Source organism: Chlorocebus sabaeus, chromosome 16 (assembly GCF_047675955.1).
Source record: "Chlorocebus sabaeus isolate Y175 chromosome 16, mChlSab1.0.hap1, whole genome shotgun sequence".
In the NCBI taxonomy this organism is placed as follows: Eukaryota; Metazoa; Chordata; class Mammalia; order Primates; family Cercopithecidae; genus Chlorocebus; species Chlorocebus sabaeus.
The window spans coordinates 7628350-7646229 of record NC_132919.1 but is presented as its reverse complement, the minus strand read 5'-3'; the positions used below and the strand labels follow the sequence as shown (position 1 = coordinate 7646229).

Below are 17880 nucleotides of genomic sequence, written 5' to 3'. Positions count from 1 at the left end.
AGGTGTGTGCCCAACCTTATTGGGAAAGGAGCCCTCGATCTCTCGGAGGTAGCTGTCAATCTTCTTGCGGCCCTCTTCATCCACAGAGGCACACACAGACCAGATCATGCTGAACACAAATGTCATCTCTACCATGGTGACACAGTTCTCGCCGTCAGCTGAGTTCACCTGGATGGAGGACGAGAAGAGGAAATAACCCGCCTGTAAGAGACCAGGGGTCCATCTGGCAGACTCATGACACCAGAGTGTGGAAAGGCTGGGTCTTCCGCCTTTCCTGGCTCTGTTTGGAAAATCGCACAGTTTTCCAAATGTGCGTGTTTATCTACAACCTGCTGAAAGACTGAGACAAACCTGAAATTTCTTACAGCTCAGCAGTTGCCCTGAGCTTCCTCACTGCTAACTCATAAAGACGCAACCATCATCCGGCCACAACACGCCTGCCCTGGAAAAGCGCCCACGGGTGCTCAGGAGACAGGTTCAGGGGCATTCATGGTGACTTGTTTGTGATTGCAAAACACTGGAGATGATCTAAACGTTCACCAGTAGAGCAGTGGAAAAATAACATGTAGTGTTCTACCATGGAATAGTAGGTAGCAGTTAAAGCAATGAAATGAATCTACATGTAGTAATACAGAACTCGAAAACATTGTTAATTTAACGGACATGTCGCAGTATATAGCATGATATAGTTAAAAAAAAAAAAAATACCACATTTTCGGTCAGGCACAGTGGCTCACGCCTGTAATCCCAGCACTTAGGGAAGCAGAGCTGGGTGGATCACCTGAGGTCAGGAGTTCGAGACCAGCCTGGCCAACATGGTGAAACCACACCTCTACTAAAAATACAAAAATTAGCCAGGCGTGGTGGCCCCTGTTAATCCCAGCTACTCAGGAGGCTGAGGTGGGAGAATTGCTTGAACCCAGGAGGTGGAGATTGCAGTGAGCCGAAATGGCACCACTGCGCTCCAGCCCGGGTGGCAAGAGCGAAACTCCATCTCCAAAAAAAAAAAAAAAAAAAAAATTTTCTATGGATATCCATGGGATTATATGTAAAGGCGTACCTTTAAAAAGGCCTAGGCCAGACATGGTGGTGGCTCATGCCTATAATCCCAGCACCTTGGGAAGCTGAGGTGGGATTATTGCTTGAGGCCAGGAGTTCAAAACCAGCCTGAACAACATAGTGAAACTTGTCTCAACCAAAAAAAAAAAAAAAAAAAAAACAGCCAGGCATGATGGTCTGGTCTGCATCTGTAACCTCAGCTACTCAGGAGACTGAGGTGGGAGGATCACTTGAGCCCAGGATGTTGAGGCTGCAGTGAGCCCTGATCATGCCATTCTAGCCTTGGTAACAGAGCAAGACCCTGTCTCTGGGGGAAAAAAAAAAAAAATTAAAAAAGAGGTCTGGAATGACATACACAAACATACTACAGTAGTTACTTGTGTGCAGTAAGGAGCAGATCAGGACTGGGAGGAGAGAAAGGAACAAAAAGGACTTTAAAGGACTTTAGTTTTGTATGAAAAATTATTATTTTCAGAAAGGGAACTTGATTCAACAATTATCTGTGTAATTAAAAATTAAAATGTAAAACGTGGCCTAGTGCGGTGGCTCGTGCCTGTAGTCCTAGCACTTTGGGAGGCCGAGGCAGGAGGATTACTTGAGTCCAGGAGTTTGAGACCAGCCTGGGCAACACAGTGAGACCCCGTCTCTAGAAATAATCAAAAATTAGCTGGGTGTGATGGTGCACGCCTGCGGTCCCAGCTACTCAGGGGACAGGAGAATTGTTTGAGCCCAGTAAGTTGAGGCTGCAGTGAGCTGAGATCACACCACAGCACTCGGCTTGGGCAGCAGAGTGAGACCCTATCTCCAAAAAGATAAAATGTAAAATGTACCAACTTAATAATGGAAGGAGCATATTTAGAGCCCGTGCTCTCAACACCCCGCCCTGGGGGCACGTGACAGGTGTCTTTCTTCTGATTGGGCGCATGGAGCACATGGGGCCATCCCGACTCTGTCCGGCCTCTTGGAGACCACGACCAACCTGGCATCCTTCAAACCTGGCATCCTTCAAACCGTCCCTGGCCTACTATGCAAAGCAGACACAGGCCCGTGGGTGGAGGGCGCTTGAGGATGGGTTGTGACTTAAGACACCTGGGACCACAGATAACGTGCTACACTTGGTGCCGTCCAATCCAGGACACTGATCTTGGGTTTAGAGAGTAATCCTGGCCGGGCGCGGTGACTCACGCCTGTAATCCCAGTACTTTGGGAGGCTGAGGCGGGCGGATCACAAGGTCAGGAGATCGAGACCATCCTGGCTAACATGGTGAAACCCCGCCTCTACTAAGCATACAAAAAATTAGCTGGGCGTGGTGGCGGGCGCCTGTAGTCCCAGCTACTCGGGAGGCCAAGGCAGGAGAATGGCGTGAACCCGGGAGGCGGAGCTTGCAGTGAGCCGAGATCATCCCACTGCACTCTAGCCTGGGCGACAGAGCGAGACTCCGTCTCAAAAAAAAAAAAAAAGAATCAATTGTCTGCCATTTTCAGTCCAGAATCCTTAGACTGTGCTTCCGGCTCCTCTCAGCACACAACACATCTCACCATCCTCATGGTCCAGCCCTCTCCTCAGGGTCTCTGCCACACTGAAGAGCATCTGCACACAAACACCACCCACCATATCTGGCTACAGACCACTAGCTAGGCCTGCCCCGCCAGGCCTGACCCCTGTGTGTCTGCACTTCTGCAGAGGCCACTCTTGCCCTCTGCTCACCCAGGAAGCCTCCCCTACCCAGCCCGTCCTTCTTGGCACCTGTGTGCCATTGATACTCGTAACTGCCCTCTGCCCACACGGTACCTGGCAAGTCCATCTACAGTTTTTTGGTTTTGTTTTCGTTTTTTTGAGATGGAGTCTTGCTCTCCCTCGCCCAGGCTGGAGTGCAGTGGTGCAATCTTGGCTCACTGCAGCCTCCGCCTCCTGGGTTCAAGCGATTGTCCTGCCTCAGCCTCCCAAGTAGCTGGGACTACAGGTGTGTGCCACCACACCCAGTTAATTTTGTATTTTTAGTAGAGATAGGGTTTCACCATGTTGGCCAGGCTGGTCTCGAATTCCTGACCTTCCATGATCCATCCACCTCGGCCTCCCAAAGTGCTGAGATTACAGACATGAACCACCGTACCCGGCCCCAGCTACATATTTTTAATTTACATTAACTGTACGAGGAATGACATATGTTCCTATAGATCTTAATTGTTGTTGATGACGTATTAATAGTTTAATTACTTGGCAACATCTTTAAAAACAATACAAACCATTTATAGGCAGTGATTAAAGCTCAACAGAAGATATCAAATTTTGGTCCTTCTAAACTGAGCACAATTTTTCTTAAATATCAATTAATCTGAAATGTTTACAAAGTCCTCTCATCAGAATAGTCTGAAAGCATCTTCAAGGAGAAATGGTGTCCCAGGGCCTCATCTACGCCAAAACTTATATTTATATTTTGAAGGCCTGGAGAAGTCAGGAGCAGAATGAGCTATTTTCAGCTCCCAAAGCATGGCTGGGAAATTATAGCGAGACCCCATTGTGTACATATTCAACTCAGAACCCCTAGTTGGACCTTTCAGCTCAACACACATGTGCACACACACATATGCAGACACACACGCAGACACACATGTGCACACACACAGATGTGCACACACACATGCACACACACACCCCTCACTGCCTCCATGGTCACTGAGGCCTCCCCTTGGAGTCTCTGCTCCACTCAAGCCTGGAGTTCAACCTGTCTCAGACACACCGTTTCCCAGAAGTTGTCCTGGTGAGACTGTGAGCCCTCCCTACCCCTGCCCATGGCCTGTGTCCTCCTCTTACCCCATTCTCTGGCGTGGCCAGGGCCGAGTACAGCTTGCAGAGGGAGATGATACCACTGTACTCGGGCAGGGGCACCAGCTCCTTGCAGTTGTCCTTCTTAAAGGCCAGCATCTTGTTGATGAACTTTTCGAACATGCGTTGAAGGGGCTCCACCTCAGCCTGGAGTTGAGTAAGAAGGGAGTCTTCATTCACCCTGTGTCCTGCAGCCACCCTGGTTACTTTCTCTCTCCTCAGTTCCCTTCATACCTTTGGCCTCTTCTCCAGCCACGACTGAACATAGGGCTTCCAGCCCAGGTCAGCGTAGTCAGTGTAGACCATCCCGCAGCGGGATACGGTGGCTGGAGAGGCCACTGCCAGGTTCTCCACTTCAAACAGAAGAGACACCTAAGGATATACGCTTGTCAGAACTTCATCTCTCTCTGCATCCCCCACCTTCAGGAATAATAAAACACCCAGAACTCGGATGCTACAAGTTCACAAACGATTTGCTTTTTTTTTTTTTTTTTTTTTTTTTTTGAGACAGAGTCTTGCTGTCACCCAAGCTGGAGTGCAGTGGCATGATCTTGGCTCACTGCAACCTCTGCCTCTCAGGTTCAAGCAATCCTCCCACCTCAGTCTCCAGAGTACCTGGGACTAAAGGTGCACAACACCACACCCAGCTAACTTTTATATTTTTTAGTAAAGACGAGGTTTCACCCTGTTGGCCAGGCCGGTCTTAAACTCCTGACCCCAAGTGATCTGCCCACCTTGACCTCCCTCCCAAAGTGCTCGAGCCACCTGGCCCAGTCCAGTTTGCTTTAAAAGAAACTAGAGCTTATTCAAGGTTGTCCTTATGAAAAATCACTCTCTTGCTCGCATTGTTGGAGTGGGTGGAAAAGGGTGTGCTTGCCAGTCCATGAATTCATACCCCTGGGTGCACAAATGAGGGTCCTGCCTCATGCGTCCGTGGGAACGAGCTGAGGAGGGCCGCCCGAGCCTACACAGTGCTTACGACACAGAGTGTTTTTCTTATCATTGTTCTCAACAGCTATGGTAGGCAAAGCATTTTTTCTTCAGCTGCAGGTTTCCCTGAATCCAGGCATCCTCCCTTCAGCTCTCTCCCGCAGAACCTGCCCTGCTCTGAGATTCCTGGCTGTCCTCCCCAGCCCCAGCCCATGCCCTCCGGTGCCTGCCTCTGCAGGCCCTCAGGAGTCAGCCTCATCCCTGACCTGCTCGGGCATCGCGATGCGCTCGCCGTTGATGAGGGTCAACACCTTGTTATCATCCATGACGGAGTTCATGCTCTCGATCCACAGCGTGTCCACAGGGCCATCGAACAGGATCCACTTCTCATCGGGTTTCTCATCTGAGTAGATGGTGGGTGATGAGGTAACCAGGGAGCCACTCACCTTGCGCCCTCCGCTCACACTCCTCGGAGACGCAAGCCTACACGTCCTTGTACTTCAGCATTCTCCAGGCATTTCTCTCCCAACTTGGAACTTCCTATCCCCAGACTCCCTGCCTCCTTAGGAGACTCAGGCGTCTGCTCTCCACACCCCACGATCCTTTGGATACCTGCACATGCTGTCCGCATGACACTGGACAAGATGCCATCTGTCCATTCATTGCTGCTGAGGTCATATTCCCCATACAGTTCCCCTAGAGACAATGCCTTGGGGTTCAAAGGGAACTCCTGAAAGCGACACCGGAAGGGGTTTTAGCTGCTGATAGACAAGAACCCCCTTTATTTCCAGACCCCTCCTAGGTACGTGCATTTGCCCCTTCTCTCATCACTCCAGGCCTCCGTGGACCCAGGTACAGGCCTCCTGGCCTTGCAAGGTCTCCCTGGCCCCACCCTCCACTGTCTTTTTACTACTCAAGTCTCTGCCACTGACTCCACTGTCCCAGCCCCGTACTCGAACAATGTTGAAGTTAGGGTCTCCAGCGCGGCACAGAGAGGACAGGGAGGCCTGCAGGATGCGCCATGAGGCCGTCTTGCCACTGCCCGTGCAGCCCACAATCATGGTGGAGTGGCGGGAGTTCTTGGTTTCATACAACTGGAAAACCTTGGTGAGGGTGAACGGCGTGCTTTGCAGGCCCATGTCTCGAATCTCCTGCTCAACGGTCTCCCGCAGCTGAGGGAAGGGAAAACACAACAAGCAGAAGAAAAAGGATGAGGCCTTTAAAGGGCTTTCAAAATCTCCCCAATGCCAGGGAGAATATGTTCAAAAGTGTTAAAAATGGCCCCAGGGTCCTCTGCACTCTGGCTCTGTTCACTCACTAGGAAGGTGGCCCATTGCAGAGTTGAAAGACTGGGCTCTGGAGTCGGCCAGGCTGGTTCCCCAGCTCTCAGCTATGTGATCCTGGGTAAATTACTTCTCCACATCTCAGTTTCCTCATTGGCACATGTCTTACATGTAGCTCCACACACTTTTTATGATTCAGCAAATATTTATTAAGCCTCTACAATGTATGCCAAGCACTGTGCTTGCCGGTTGCCAGGGATACGGCTTGGGACAAAATAGATTTCGTCCTATTGCAGAGCTCACAGTTTGGTGGAAGAGCCCAATTAATGTTAAAGACATTACTACCTAAGTTAAAAAGTACTGCTTGGGCCGGGCGCAGTGGCTCACGCCTGTAATCCCAGCACTTTGGGAGGTTAAGGCGGGCGTGGCTAACATGGTGAAACCCCGTCTCTACTAAAAATACAAAAGATTAGCTGGGCGTGGTGGTGGGAGCCTGTAGTCCCAGCTACTTGGGAGGCTGAGGCAGAAGAATGGCGTGAACCTGGGAGGTGGAGCTTGCAGTGAGCCGAGACCGTGCCACTGCACTCCAGCCTGGGCGACAGAGCAAGACTCCGTCTCGTGAAAAAAAAAAGTAATGCTTGAAGAACCATGACCTAGCAGATCGGCCCCAGAATAGTGTGCCATTTTAAACACACAGCTCATGTAGCCAAATAATTTCAAATAGATGCAAGATCGTTACTTGCACTAACAGGCCTCACCAATTTCACTTCCTTCCACTATCTGAGAAGTTTTATTAGTATATTTTCTGTGTGCACATGTGTTTAGTGTCCTAAAGAAGTTTAATGTCACATTTTCTATTTATTCAGTTAAAAAATATTCTCAGCTAGGTGCGGTGGCTCAGGATTGTAATCCCAACACTTTGGGAGGCTGAGGCGGGCAGATCACCTGAGGTCAGGAGTTCGAGACCAGCCTGGCCAACATGACGAAACCCCATCTCTACTAAAAATACAAAAAATTAGCCGGGCGTGGTGGCGGGCGCCTCTAGTCCCAGCTACTCAGGAGGCTGAGGCACGAGAATCGCTTGAACCTGGGAGGCAGAGGTTGCAGGGAGCCGATATCTTGCCACTGCACTCCAGCCTGGGCAACAGAGCAAAACTCCATCTCAAAAAAAAAAAAAAAAAAAAATCCTTTAATTTCTTCTTTGATCCATTAATTATTTAGAATTGTATTGCCAAATTTCCAAACATTTGGGCTTTTACTAATTCTATTTTGTTGCTGTCTGTTAAAAGCATTCAAATGCACCTCTTTATGGATTTTTTGGTCTGTTTGCATTATCAGTTTCTGAAAGAAGTAAGTCAAGATCTCCCACCAGGGCTGTGGATTTGTGTGTTTCTCCTACGGTTCTGTCCATTTTCTTTTATGGATTTTGTAGCTATATTATTTAGTGCATACAGATTTAGAACTGTTAAAACTTTCTGTGCATTGATCCTTTTATCATTATGAAATGTCACCCTTTACCTTTACTATTGCTTCTTGCCATAAAGTCTACTCTGCCTGTAGGGTTATCATTGTGATCAGAAAATGTGGTATGAATATCTTCCTTTGACATTTTTGAGGCAAATTTATGGCCTTTACATAGTCATCAATTTTCCTTTTCCTACATGGTCCAACAATTTTCTATGTGTGCTTGAAAAATATGGTTATGCTTCAATTATTTTATCTTATTTTTATTTTATTTTATTTTATTTTATTTTATTTTTTATTTTATTGAGTTCTCACTCTGTCAGCCAGGCTGGAGTGCAGCGGTACAGTCATGGCTCACTGCAGCCTCAAAGTCGTGACCTCAGGTAATCCTCCCACCTTGGCCTCCCAAAGTCCTGGGACTATAGACATGAGCCACTATGCCTGGCTGATTCTCCAATTATTGAGACCAGTTTGTATAGATATCTATTAAATAATGATTGTTGTGTTCTTCAAATCTTCTATATTCTGATTTTTAGTCTGTTTCATTTGTCAATTAAGAGATATCAAGCTCTCCACTATGATAGATTTGTCCATTTCTCCTTGTAATTGTGCAACATTAGCTCTACTTATTTTGAGGCTGTATTATTAGGTGCACCAAAATTTAGAATTGTTATACCTTTCTGATGAGTTGAATCCTTTATTATTATGAAGTGGCCCTCTATTTCTAGCAGTGCTTTTTAGCTCAAAATCTGTTGTCCCATATTGCTACCCTAGCTTTCTTTGGTTAGTATTTACTAATACTAATTATTTACTAATGCTAATCATATAATAGAAGAAACATCTTTTTCTATTCTTTGACTTTCAGCCCTTTGTCATTAAGCTTTAGGTGGGTCTCTTGTAAACACTATGAAGTATCAGTAAAACAATGTATGATTACTTTTCCTTTCTTGGGCAACTTTTTTGTTTTCCCTAGGATCTAATAATTTTTGTGATTTTTCTTTGCTTAGGTTTTTTTTTTTTTTTTTTTTTTTGAGACAGGGTCTCACTCTGTCACCCAGGCTGGAGTGCAGTGGCATGATCTCAACCACTGCAGCCTCCAACTCCTGGGTTCAAACAATCCTCCCGCCTCAGCCCCCTCCAAGTAGCTGAGACTACAGGCACGAGCCATTACACCTGGCTCATTTTTGTATTTTTTGTAGAGATGGGGTTTCACCATGTTGCCCAGGCTGGTCTCAAACTCCTGACCTCAAGTGATCCACCCGCCTACGCCTCCCAAAGTGCTAGGATCACAGGTGTGAGCCACCATGTCTGGCCTGTTTGCTTAGGTGGTTTTTGTTTGTTTGTTTGTTTGCTCCCATATTTGCTTAGTTTTTAATGTGCTTATCTCTAACTCAATTCCAAACTCTACCAGTTGACTAAATCTTTCAAACAATTTTCACATCGGGTATCAATTTCTTCTTTAAAAAGTCCTCCTGGCCTGGTGCGGTGGCTCATGCCTGTAATCCCAGCACTTTGGGAGGCTGAGGCAGGCATATCACCTGAGGTCGGGAGTTTGAGACCAGCCTGACCAACATGGAGAAACCCCGTCTCTACCAAAAATACAAAATTAGCCAGGTGTGGTGGCGCATGCCTGTAATCCCAGCTACTCCTGAGGCAGGAGAATCGCTTGAACCTGGAGCGCGGAGGTTGCGGTGAGCCGAGATTGTGCCATTGCACTCCAGCCTGAGCAACAAGAGTGAAACTCCATCTCAAAAAAATAAATAAATAAATAAATAAAATTTTAAAAGTCCTCCAAAAGCCTTCAGGTTTGCTCCAATCTGGATTGTCTTCTCTCTTTGCCCAGTGCACCACCGTCATCCCATGACCTCCATTCACCAACACCCCAAGGATTACTGTAGCCTCCCCCTTGCACCGAATCTTTTGTTTCCTGTCATCCCTTTCACAGCTCCTGTATTTAAGTAGAGCACATTTTCTAGTAGCTTTTGGAGAAAGGAGTAATTGTGACTAAGGAGCACACCACCATGCCTGGCTTTTTTTTTTTTTTTTTTTAAGAGATGAAGGTCTTGCTATGTTGCCCAGGCTGGTCTTGAACTCCTGGCCTAGTGATCCTCTTGTCGCAGCCTCCAAAGTGTTGAGATGACAGGCATGAAGTATCACACCTTGCCCCTATCAGTTTCAATATCTGAAGTAAGTTTTCATGGATCTGATTCCACTGTCTGTTGTTGTTCTGGCTCCCATTCACGGTTTCTTGTTTCCTTGTGTGTTTTGTGATTTTTGACCATGAGTTGCTCATTTTCTTGGACTTTTACCTGTGGCAATTCTTTGAAGTGTGAGTTGAAATTTCATTCCTCCAGAAATAATTTGCTTTTGCTTCTTCCTGTCACCTGGGGGCACTAACAACCTAGAACTACCTAATATTAAAATCTAAGCTTGAGATTTCTTCTCTGATTACACAGTAGGAGAAACGATGACTGAAACCATGTGAGAGCTGGTGTGTGGTTAGGAAATCTCAAAGGAAATTTGGTCTTTTTCTTCCATCGTCAGAGATCAAAACAAGCAAGTTTCTTTCCTATATATACCCTTCTAAATCGCAGGCTTCTCTTTTTTCCATCTACTGGGGGTGTTGCCCCTTGTGGACTGGGGTTTACGCAGCACTGCGTTTTCTGTTCTATCTTCAGACTTGGGCTGTTTCATCTCCTATTCCCACTGCCTTGAGATCAACAACAATTTTCAGGGAGAAGGCCAGCTTTGGTACTCACCTGTCTCCCAGGGTTCCTGCTTTTACTCCCCACCCTCCTTAACTCCTGGAATTCTTTCTTTCTTGCCAGCTTAGCAATGCATTAAAAAGGATGTCATTATTATATTTTTATCCATCATTTTAGTAGTTTCTATTGAAAGGATCATTCAGGGTATCTAGACTACCACAATGCCAGATAAGAAAGTTCTTATGCTTTCTAAAACTCCTTCTTCCGTTCCGCTGCTCTCTGACACCAAGTGGCTTCTAGCAACCTCTCCTCAAAACTCCCTGCTGAGGTGAGAAGTAGAGGCATGGAGGACTGATGGGCACAGAGAAAGTGCAAAGGCAACGGACTAGAGGTTTCGATGAAGTCAGAGCATTGTTGCGTGGATGCACTTGAACCGGTACATTTGAGCAGGTCAGCGGGAGAGGGTGTCGTGGTCAGAGGGCAGAATGTTTGAATAGTCTATTGCTTTATAGATAAGGAAGTCCAAAGAGAGGTCAGCTGACTTGCTCAGAGTCATAGCTAGCAGATGGCAGAACAAGGCCTGGAAGCCAAGTTTTCTGTTCCCAGATGCCTATTCACATATGTGGTCAGGGAGAGTGTGCTTTTTTTTGTTTCTGTTTTGTTTTTTTGAGACAGAGGGTCTTGCTCTGTCACTCAGGCTGGAGTGCAGAGGCACAATCTCAATTCATTATAGCCTCAACCTCCTGGGCTCAAGCAATCCTCTTACCTCAGCCTCCCGACTAGCTGGGACTACAAGTATGCGCACCACCATGCCTGGCTAATTTTTGTATACTTTGTAGATACGGGGTTTCACCATGTTGCCCAGGCTGGTCTCAAACTCCTGGACTCAAGCAATCTGCCCACCTCAGCCTCCCAAAGTGCTGGGATTACAAGCACTAGCTACAGCACCCGGTCAGGGAGAGTATTAAGGAACAAATACCTTGCCATAGTCAATGACAGGCAGCTCAATGTTGGGAAACAGATCTTGCACGATGGCATTGAACAGGGGTGCATCAACTGAAGTGAGCTTGGCGATGTTCATATCTCTCATTGAGAGCAGCAGAACCTGAATGGGAAAAGACAGACTCAGGCTTGAGGAGCCAGGGCCTAGGCCCTTCACCTCCAAAGGGCTTCAGGGCAGGTGCCAAGAACAATGGATACACCAGTTAGCCATTAGCAAAGCAGCTGGCAACACGGGGATGGGACCAGGTGGGAAGGTGGGAATCTCAATCTGGGGAAAGAAAGGGTCTGAAAGACTTGAGGGAAGTGACATAGGGCCAGTGACAGTGGAAGTCAGGTCCAAAGGCTGTGTCCTTGCTCTACCTCTTCATCAGTCAGATCCGGCTGTAGGCGGCGCTTCTTGCCAGCATAGCGCAGAAGGGAGGTGAGGGCACGCAGGCCAAAGTCATAGTGGTCCTGTCTGGAGAGCTGCTGCACAGCCAGTGAGTAGAGTGTGTACACCTTCTTGGCCAGAATCTGGGGAACCAAAACAGAGGAGGAAACAGTCCATCTCCCCACAGATCCCTCTGCTTCATCTCGGGACAGTCAGAGACAGGAAGCCAGGTCCCAGGACATGAAGCAGCTAGGAGGTACTCTACGGACTCTCCTGATGAAATCGTGTGAATCACGCCATTGTTAATTAGTGGTATCACAGAGGAGAAACTTCCCTCCCCTAAAGTTTTCTCCCCCTACATCCTACGGACAATAGTCTAAGTTCCTTAGAGGATAAGCTGATAGTGAGGCCCTTGGGGAGCTCCTCTGTCCAGGGAATAATTATGAAAGGGAATTAAAATCACTGGAGAAAAAGGGTTATTGGAGTACCTTGCAGTTGCCAAAGCCCTCTCCAAAGAGAATGATTTCTGCAATGAGGGTGGAGTCAGGTACCACCATGGCAATTGGGCGGAACATGGATTTAAGATTTTCAGGAAGCTCTGTGCGGCCAGCATAGCCTGGTAAACAATGCCACTTACTTAGAATCATATATTTCCTCATCTTGATTTGCTTCTCCAAACCCACTTTCCAATCAATATCATTTTCTCCCACCTTAACTCCATCCCTAACTTTCTCCCTAACTGCAAGATCACATCCTTTCTCATCTCAGCCCCAGCCCTTCCTAGTCCACTTTGGTCTTCTCTCTTCTCTGTGGTCCTTTCCTTACTTTCTGCGTGGCCCTGTTTCAAACTCAAATCACAGAGCTGTCAATTTCCCATCTCTCCAGGTTCTGTGTATAGCTCACATCAGTCCTAATAGAAATCACAGTTTTTCCTCTTATTCGTTCAGTTCCTAAACCCTTTCCTATCCCTGTGCTGTCCTAGGCCCTTCCCCCACAGTTGTTCCTAGGGAACAGTAATGAGAGACCCTAGGGCCTGCTGCAAAAGAGACGGCAGAGAGACCAGAACTCTGGGAGCTAGCCTAATGGGAGAAGACAACTAAGTATCTTAAAAGATGAGGTCTGGCCGGACGCGGTGGCTCACGCCTGTAATCCCAGCACTTTGGGAGGCCGAGGTGGGCGGATCATGAGGTCAGGTGATCGAGACCATCCTGGCTAACACAGTGAAACCCCGTCTCTACTTAAAAAAAAAATACACAAAAAATTAGCCAGGCATGGTGGCAGGCACCTGCAGTCCCAGTTACCTGGGAGGCTGAGGCAGGAGAATGGTGTGAACCCGGAAGGCAGAGCTTGCAGTGAGCCGAGATCGTGCCACTGCACTCCAGCTCCAGCCTGGGTGAAAGAGTGAGACTCCGTCTCAAAAAAAAAAAAAAAAAAAAAAAAAAAAAAGGTTATTATTCCCTTTAGGGAAAACAGTAAGATTGCTTCCCCTTCTCCCAGAAAGTTGTGTGTTTATCCTTCTCTCCCCTTTGCTATTTTTAACCAGACTTCATTTAGCTATATACGTTCGCATGGAAGGGGGAAGAGGAGGATGCAGTTATTTCCCCTGAATACCCAGTCCTTCCCACCCCAGAAACTCCATCCACTCCCTGCCACCTACCAGGATTCATGGTAATGAAGATCCCACAGGACCACACCAGATTTATTTCAAAGCCGTCAAAATGGAAACGGGTGAGGCCAGCAGCCAGGGCAGATAGGATGGACAGGATCTGCTGGGCCACCACTGACAGCACCTCGATGTTGATGCGGTTAAACTCATCAAAGCAGCCCCAGGCTCCAGTCTGCAGGGTGCAAGGCAGAGTCACTGGGAGCAAGAGAGGTGCCCCAAAGGCTAGAAAGCATGATTCACACACCCTTCCTTAAAATGTTTCACGAGGTGAGGCAGCCTCCAGAATAGATTGCAGGGAGAAGGGCACCAGAGTACCCTGTTATAGCTTCTGGTCAGAACTTTCCATCAGATGGGGCCAGTCTGGGGTGATGCTAGAAAAGGTGTGCGTTGGAAAGAGACTAGGGTAGGGAACTTGTGTGCACTGTCTATTCTGCTCCAGTTAACACGCATTATTTTCTTTAATCCTTTATAATCTTCTGATTTTTGCAAATAAGCTACGTGAAGCTCAGGAAGGGGAAGGGACTTTCCTAGTTGTGGCCGGGCACGGTGGCTCACGCCTGTAATCCCAGCACTTTGGGAGGTTGAGACAGGCGGATCACCTGAGGTCAGGAGTCTGAGACCAGCCTGGCCAAGATGGTGAAACCCCGTCTCCACTAAAAATACAAAAATTAGCCAGGTTTGGTGGCATTTGCCTGTAATCTCAGCTACTCAGGAGGCTGAGGCAGGAGAATTGCTTGAACCCGGGAGGTGAAGGTTGCAGTGAGCCGAGATCACACCACTACACTCAAAAAAAAAAAAGAATTACCCATGATGCAATGTCATGAGGCTACAAAGCACTGAACCAGATTTGGGTTTCAGTTTATTTTCTGGAACGAAAAGGTATTTAAGGGGCTTCTGGCACAGGGTGGCAGGATACTGACCTGAGCCAGACCTGAGTACATTCGGCCCATGGACTTGTAGTCCAGGCCCTCAGAGCAGTTGACCACAATGACATATATGCCCAGGGCCTTGCCCAGGTCTTTGACGGTCTCGGTCTTGCCCGTGCCTGCGGGGCCTTTTGGGGAGCCCCCTCGGTGCAGGTGCAGTGCCGTGGTCAGTGTCATGTAACACCTGAGAATTGAGGACAGAACCGGAGTCAGACTCCTGGAAGCTTCTCAGCTTCTGCTGCCCCCGCCCCAGCCACCTCATTCATCCCACACAGCAGACCTGTCCGTCAGGGGGGTGATGACAAGCCGGCCCGAGTTACCCAGGTACTCATAACTATACTGAAATTGCGTGTTGGTCTGGCGGATCATACAGTCATCAAGATCCTGGGGAAAACAGGGCAGAAAAAGAGAGGGGTGGGTTTAGGAGAGTTAGAGCTGGGACAATGACTGAGAGTGGGGCTCAGAGTTGCCAGGGAGGCTGCAGTGAAGGGATTGGGGGTTCCCTTTTAGAGTTGAAAAGCAGAGTGGTTTATGAGCAAGATGGAAAATGGGTTTCATATTGCACGTCCACCCCAACCCAACGCAGCAGCTGCCTGGAGTGTTTCTGAGTCCTGTTCAAGTGACATTCATAATGGGCCCTGACTGGGACAACTGCTTGCCACTCCTGATTGTGGGGAGGAGATGGGAGGAAGAACTGGATTAGGGTACTGGGACAGGACTAAGGGTTGGCTTAGGATATCCTTGCATTTACAGAACATGGATGCAATAAAAGCATTAGGATCCATTTTACGGTAACAGAGTGGGGAGTTGGCCCATCTGGCACCTTCTCCCAGTAGAACCGAAGTTGGCTGAGCCAGTCAAAGGAATTGACATCCATAAGGCCACTCTTGTAAAGCTTCTCCAACACATCCCGGGCATGAATTTCTATCGTCACCAGAGCCACAATTTTAAGCCGCATGATCTTGGTCAAGTTCCCCCTGATAGCTTCTGAATACTTATTCAGGATTGACACCTGTGGCATGAGGCAGCAGGGAAGAGAGCAGACAGAGCAATGTCGCCAAAGCCCGATCACCCCTCACCCCCACCCAGCACCGCTTCCAACCCGGTGCTGACCCCACCTGCTGTAACTCCTGGTAATTCTGCTCCACCGCAGACTGCCCCCACTGGACTTCCATCATAAAGCACCCTCACTCTGGCCCTTTTCCACCAGCTCACCTCTAATTCTGACTGCTTCCTCCCTGCAATTCTAGCTCCAGACCTAGCCCATACTTACAGAGCACCCACCTGCTTTTTTCTTTTCTTTTCTTTTCTTTTTTTGAGACAGAGTCGCACTCTGTTGCCCAGGCTGGAGTGCAGTGGCGAGATCTTGGCTCACTGCAAGCTCCGACTCCCAGGTTCATGCCATTCTCCTGCCTCAGCCTCCCAAGTAGCTGGGACTACAGGCGCCCGCCACCATGCCTGGCTAATTTTTTGTATTTTTAATAGAGACGGGGTTTCACCGTGTTAGCCAGGATGGTCTCAATCTCCTGACCTCGTGATCCGCCTGCCTCGGCCTCCCAAAGTGCTGGGATTACAGGCATGAGCCACTGTGCCCAGCCTTTTTTTTTTTTAGACAGAGTCTTGCTCTGTTGCCCAGGCTGGAGTGCAGTGGTACAATCTCAGCTCACTGCAGCCTCAACCTCCTGGGTGTGCCACCAGCTAATTTTTGTATTTTTTGGTAAAGAAGGGGTTTCACCATATTGCCCAGGCTGGTCTTGAACTCCTGGGCTCAAGCGAGTGGGCTCTTCCCACCTCTGCCTCCCAAAGTGCTGGGATTACAAGCATCAGCCACTGCGCTCGGCCTCCCACCTGCTTCTTCTTCATGACCTTGAGGATTTTCTTGTCTCCCCGCTCCTTCGCTGTCAGCAGGCACTTGGTGACATCAGCCGTCCACTGGATCTGACTGGCAGTGATGATCATCTGAGGATGTGCAGAAGCCATGTCCCAAAGCCCTGTTCTCGGCCACCCACACAGCCCAGCTCCCAAGTCCCAGCTATTTCAAGAACTGTGTGCCTCTCCCAACTGCACCCAATCTGCTCTGAAGGATGGGACATGGGCCTCAGGTCAGGAGCTAAGGGTCCAGCTTGGAGTGTACCAGAGCCACAGCCCAGAAAGGGGGGTAAGAAACCATACTGTGTGAGACTCAAGATTCTGTCTTTCCACTGGCCACCTCCTTTTCACTCCATCTTTTTAACTCCATCTTCTTGTTCCCTCATTTCTTCATTTCTTTCTTTTTTTCTTTCTTTTTTTTTTTTAATTTTTTTAAATTTAAAAAATTTTTTTAGATGGAGTCTTACTTTGTCGCCCAGGCTGGAGTGCAGTGGCATGGTCTTGGCTCATTGCAACCTTCGCCTCCTGGGTTCAAGCTATTTTCCTGCCTCAGCCTCCTGAGAAACTGGGATTACAGGTGTGCATCACCACACCAGATAATTTTTTGTGTTTTTAGTAGAGACGGGGTTTCACCATGTTGGCCAGGCTGGTCTTGAACTCCTGACCTCAAGTGATCTGCCCGCCTCGGCCTCCCAAAGTGCTGGGATTATAGGTGTGAGCCACCATGCCTGGCCCCTTGTTCCCTCATTTCTGTTGACCCCAACTCACCTGGCCAGCCCACTCCTTCACCCATTTGTCCCTCTTGTTGAGGAACTTCTTGAGGGCCAGGCGGCAGTTCCGGAGAAGGTCCCGCAGGGTCACCCTCATGGTCCGTTCCACATCGCCAAGCCAGGACTGGGGGGAGGTGGGAGAATAGGGTAGCTCAGCCTCAGGGGCATGGCCAAGATCCTCCACAGGGAAGGCACTTAGGAAGCAGCACTCCAGGGCTTTGTACCCAGAGAAAAGCAGGAATGGGCAACGGCTGGCTTGGGTCCCTGAGAAAAATGGAGGCTCTGAGGCAGATGGTCTGACTTTCAGAAGGAAATTTCAGTTCAGAGCAGAGATGATCATTGTCAGGAATGGCAGGTGGGAGGGGAAAGAGTGACTATCGGCCATTTACAGAGATCTTCTCTCCTCATGGAGCCAGGTGAACTTTCTTTTTTTTTCTTTTTCTTTTTTTGAGATGGAGTTTCACTTTTATTGCCCAGGCTGGAGTGCAATGGCGCGATCTCAGCTCACTGCAACCTCTGCCTCCCAAGTTTGAGCGATTCTCCTGCCTCAGCCTCCTGAATAGCCGGGATTACAGGCATGCGCCACCACTCCCGGCTAATTTTGTACTTTTAGTAGAGACGGGGTTTCTCCATGTTGGTCAGGCTGGTCTGGAACTCCCGACCTCAGGGGATCCACCTGTCTCAGCCTTCCAGAGTGCTGGGATTACAGGTGTGAGCCACCGTGCCCAGCCCAGGTGAACTGTCTGTAGGAAGAAGAATCAGCTAGGTCCTCAGACCCTCACCACAACTCACCTCCACAGGCCCTTCTAAAAGTACTGAGTGGAGGAAATCAATGTACTCGCCGTCGCCAGAGAACATTCCCACAGCTTCCCATTTGCTGCTGGACCCTCCAACCTGCAGAAAACACAAGCTGCTCAGAGCCTGGCCGGCCCACGCTTGGTATCCGCCTAGAAGTACTGGGGCCTTTTGAGGGTAATTACTGCTCCTCTCCCCTCCTCTCAATATTACC

General features: G+C 48.5%; 1 protein-coding gene across 1 annotated transcript in view; it reads right to left on the bottom strand.

Annotated features, from left to right (window-relative positions):
- The window catches only part of DNAH2 (dynein axonemal heavy chain 2), a 121963-nt gene that overhangs the window by 43341 nt on the left and 60742 nt on the right, over positions 1-17880 (bottom strand). The window contains exons 32-47 of the mRNA XM_037987835.2: positions 17664-17765; positions 16870-16995; positions 16081-16191; positions 15056-15244; positions 14513-14616; positions 14227-14416; positions 13298-13478; positions 12129-12256; positions 11631-11783; positions 11248-11373; positions 5770-5988; positions 5429-5546; positions 5083-5219; positions 4121-4258; positions 3875-4033; positions 16-168 (exon numbers count right to left, since the gene is read on the bottom strand). Coding sequence (XP_037843763.1) covers positions 16-168; positions 3875-4033; positions 4121-4258; positions 5083-5219; positions 5429-5546; positions 5770-5988; positions 11248-11373; positions 11631-11783; positions 12129-12256; positions 13298-13478; positions 14227-14416; positions 14513-14616; positions 15056-15244; positions 16081-16191; positions 16870-16995; positions 17664-17765 — 2334 coding nt within the window. The remainder of the gene's footprint in view (positions 1-15; positions 169-3874; positions 4034-4120; positions 4259-5082; positions 5220-5428; positions 5547-5769; positions 5989-11247; positions 11374-11630; positions 11784-12128; positions 12257-13297; positions 13479-14226; positions 14417-14512; positions 14617-15055; positions 15245-16080; positions 16192-16869; positions 16996-17663; positions 17766-17880) is intronic.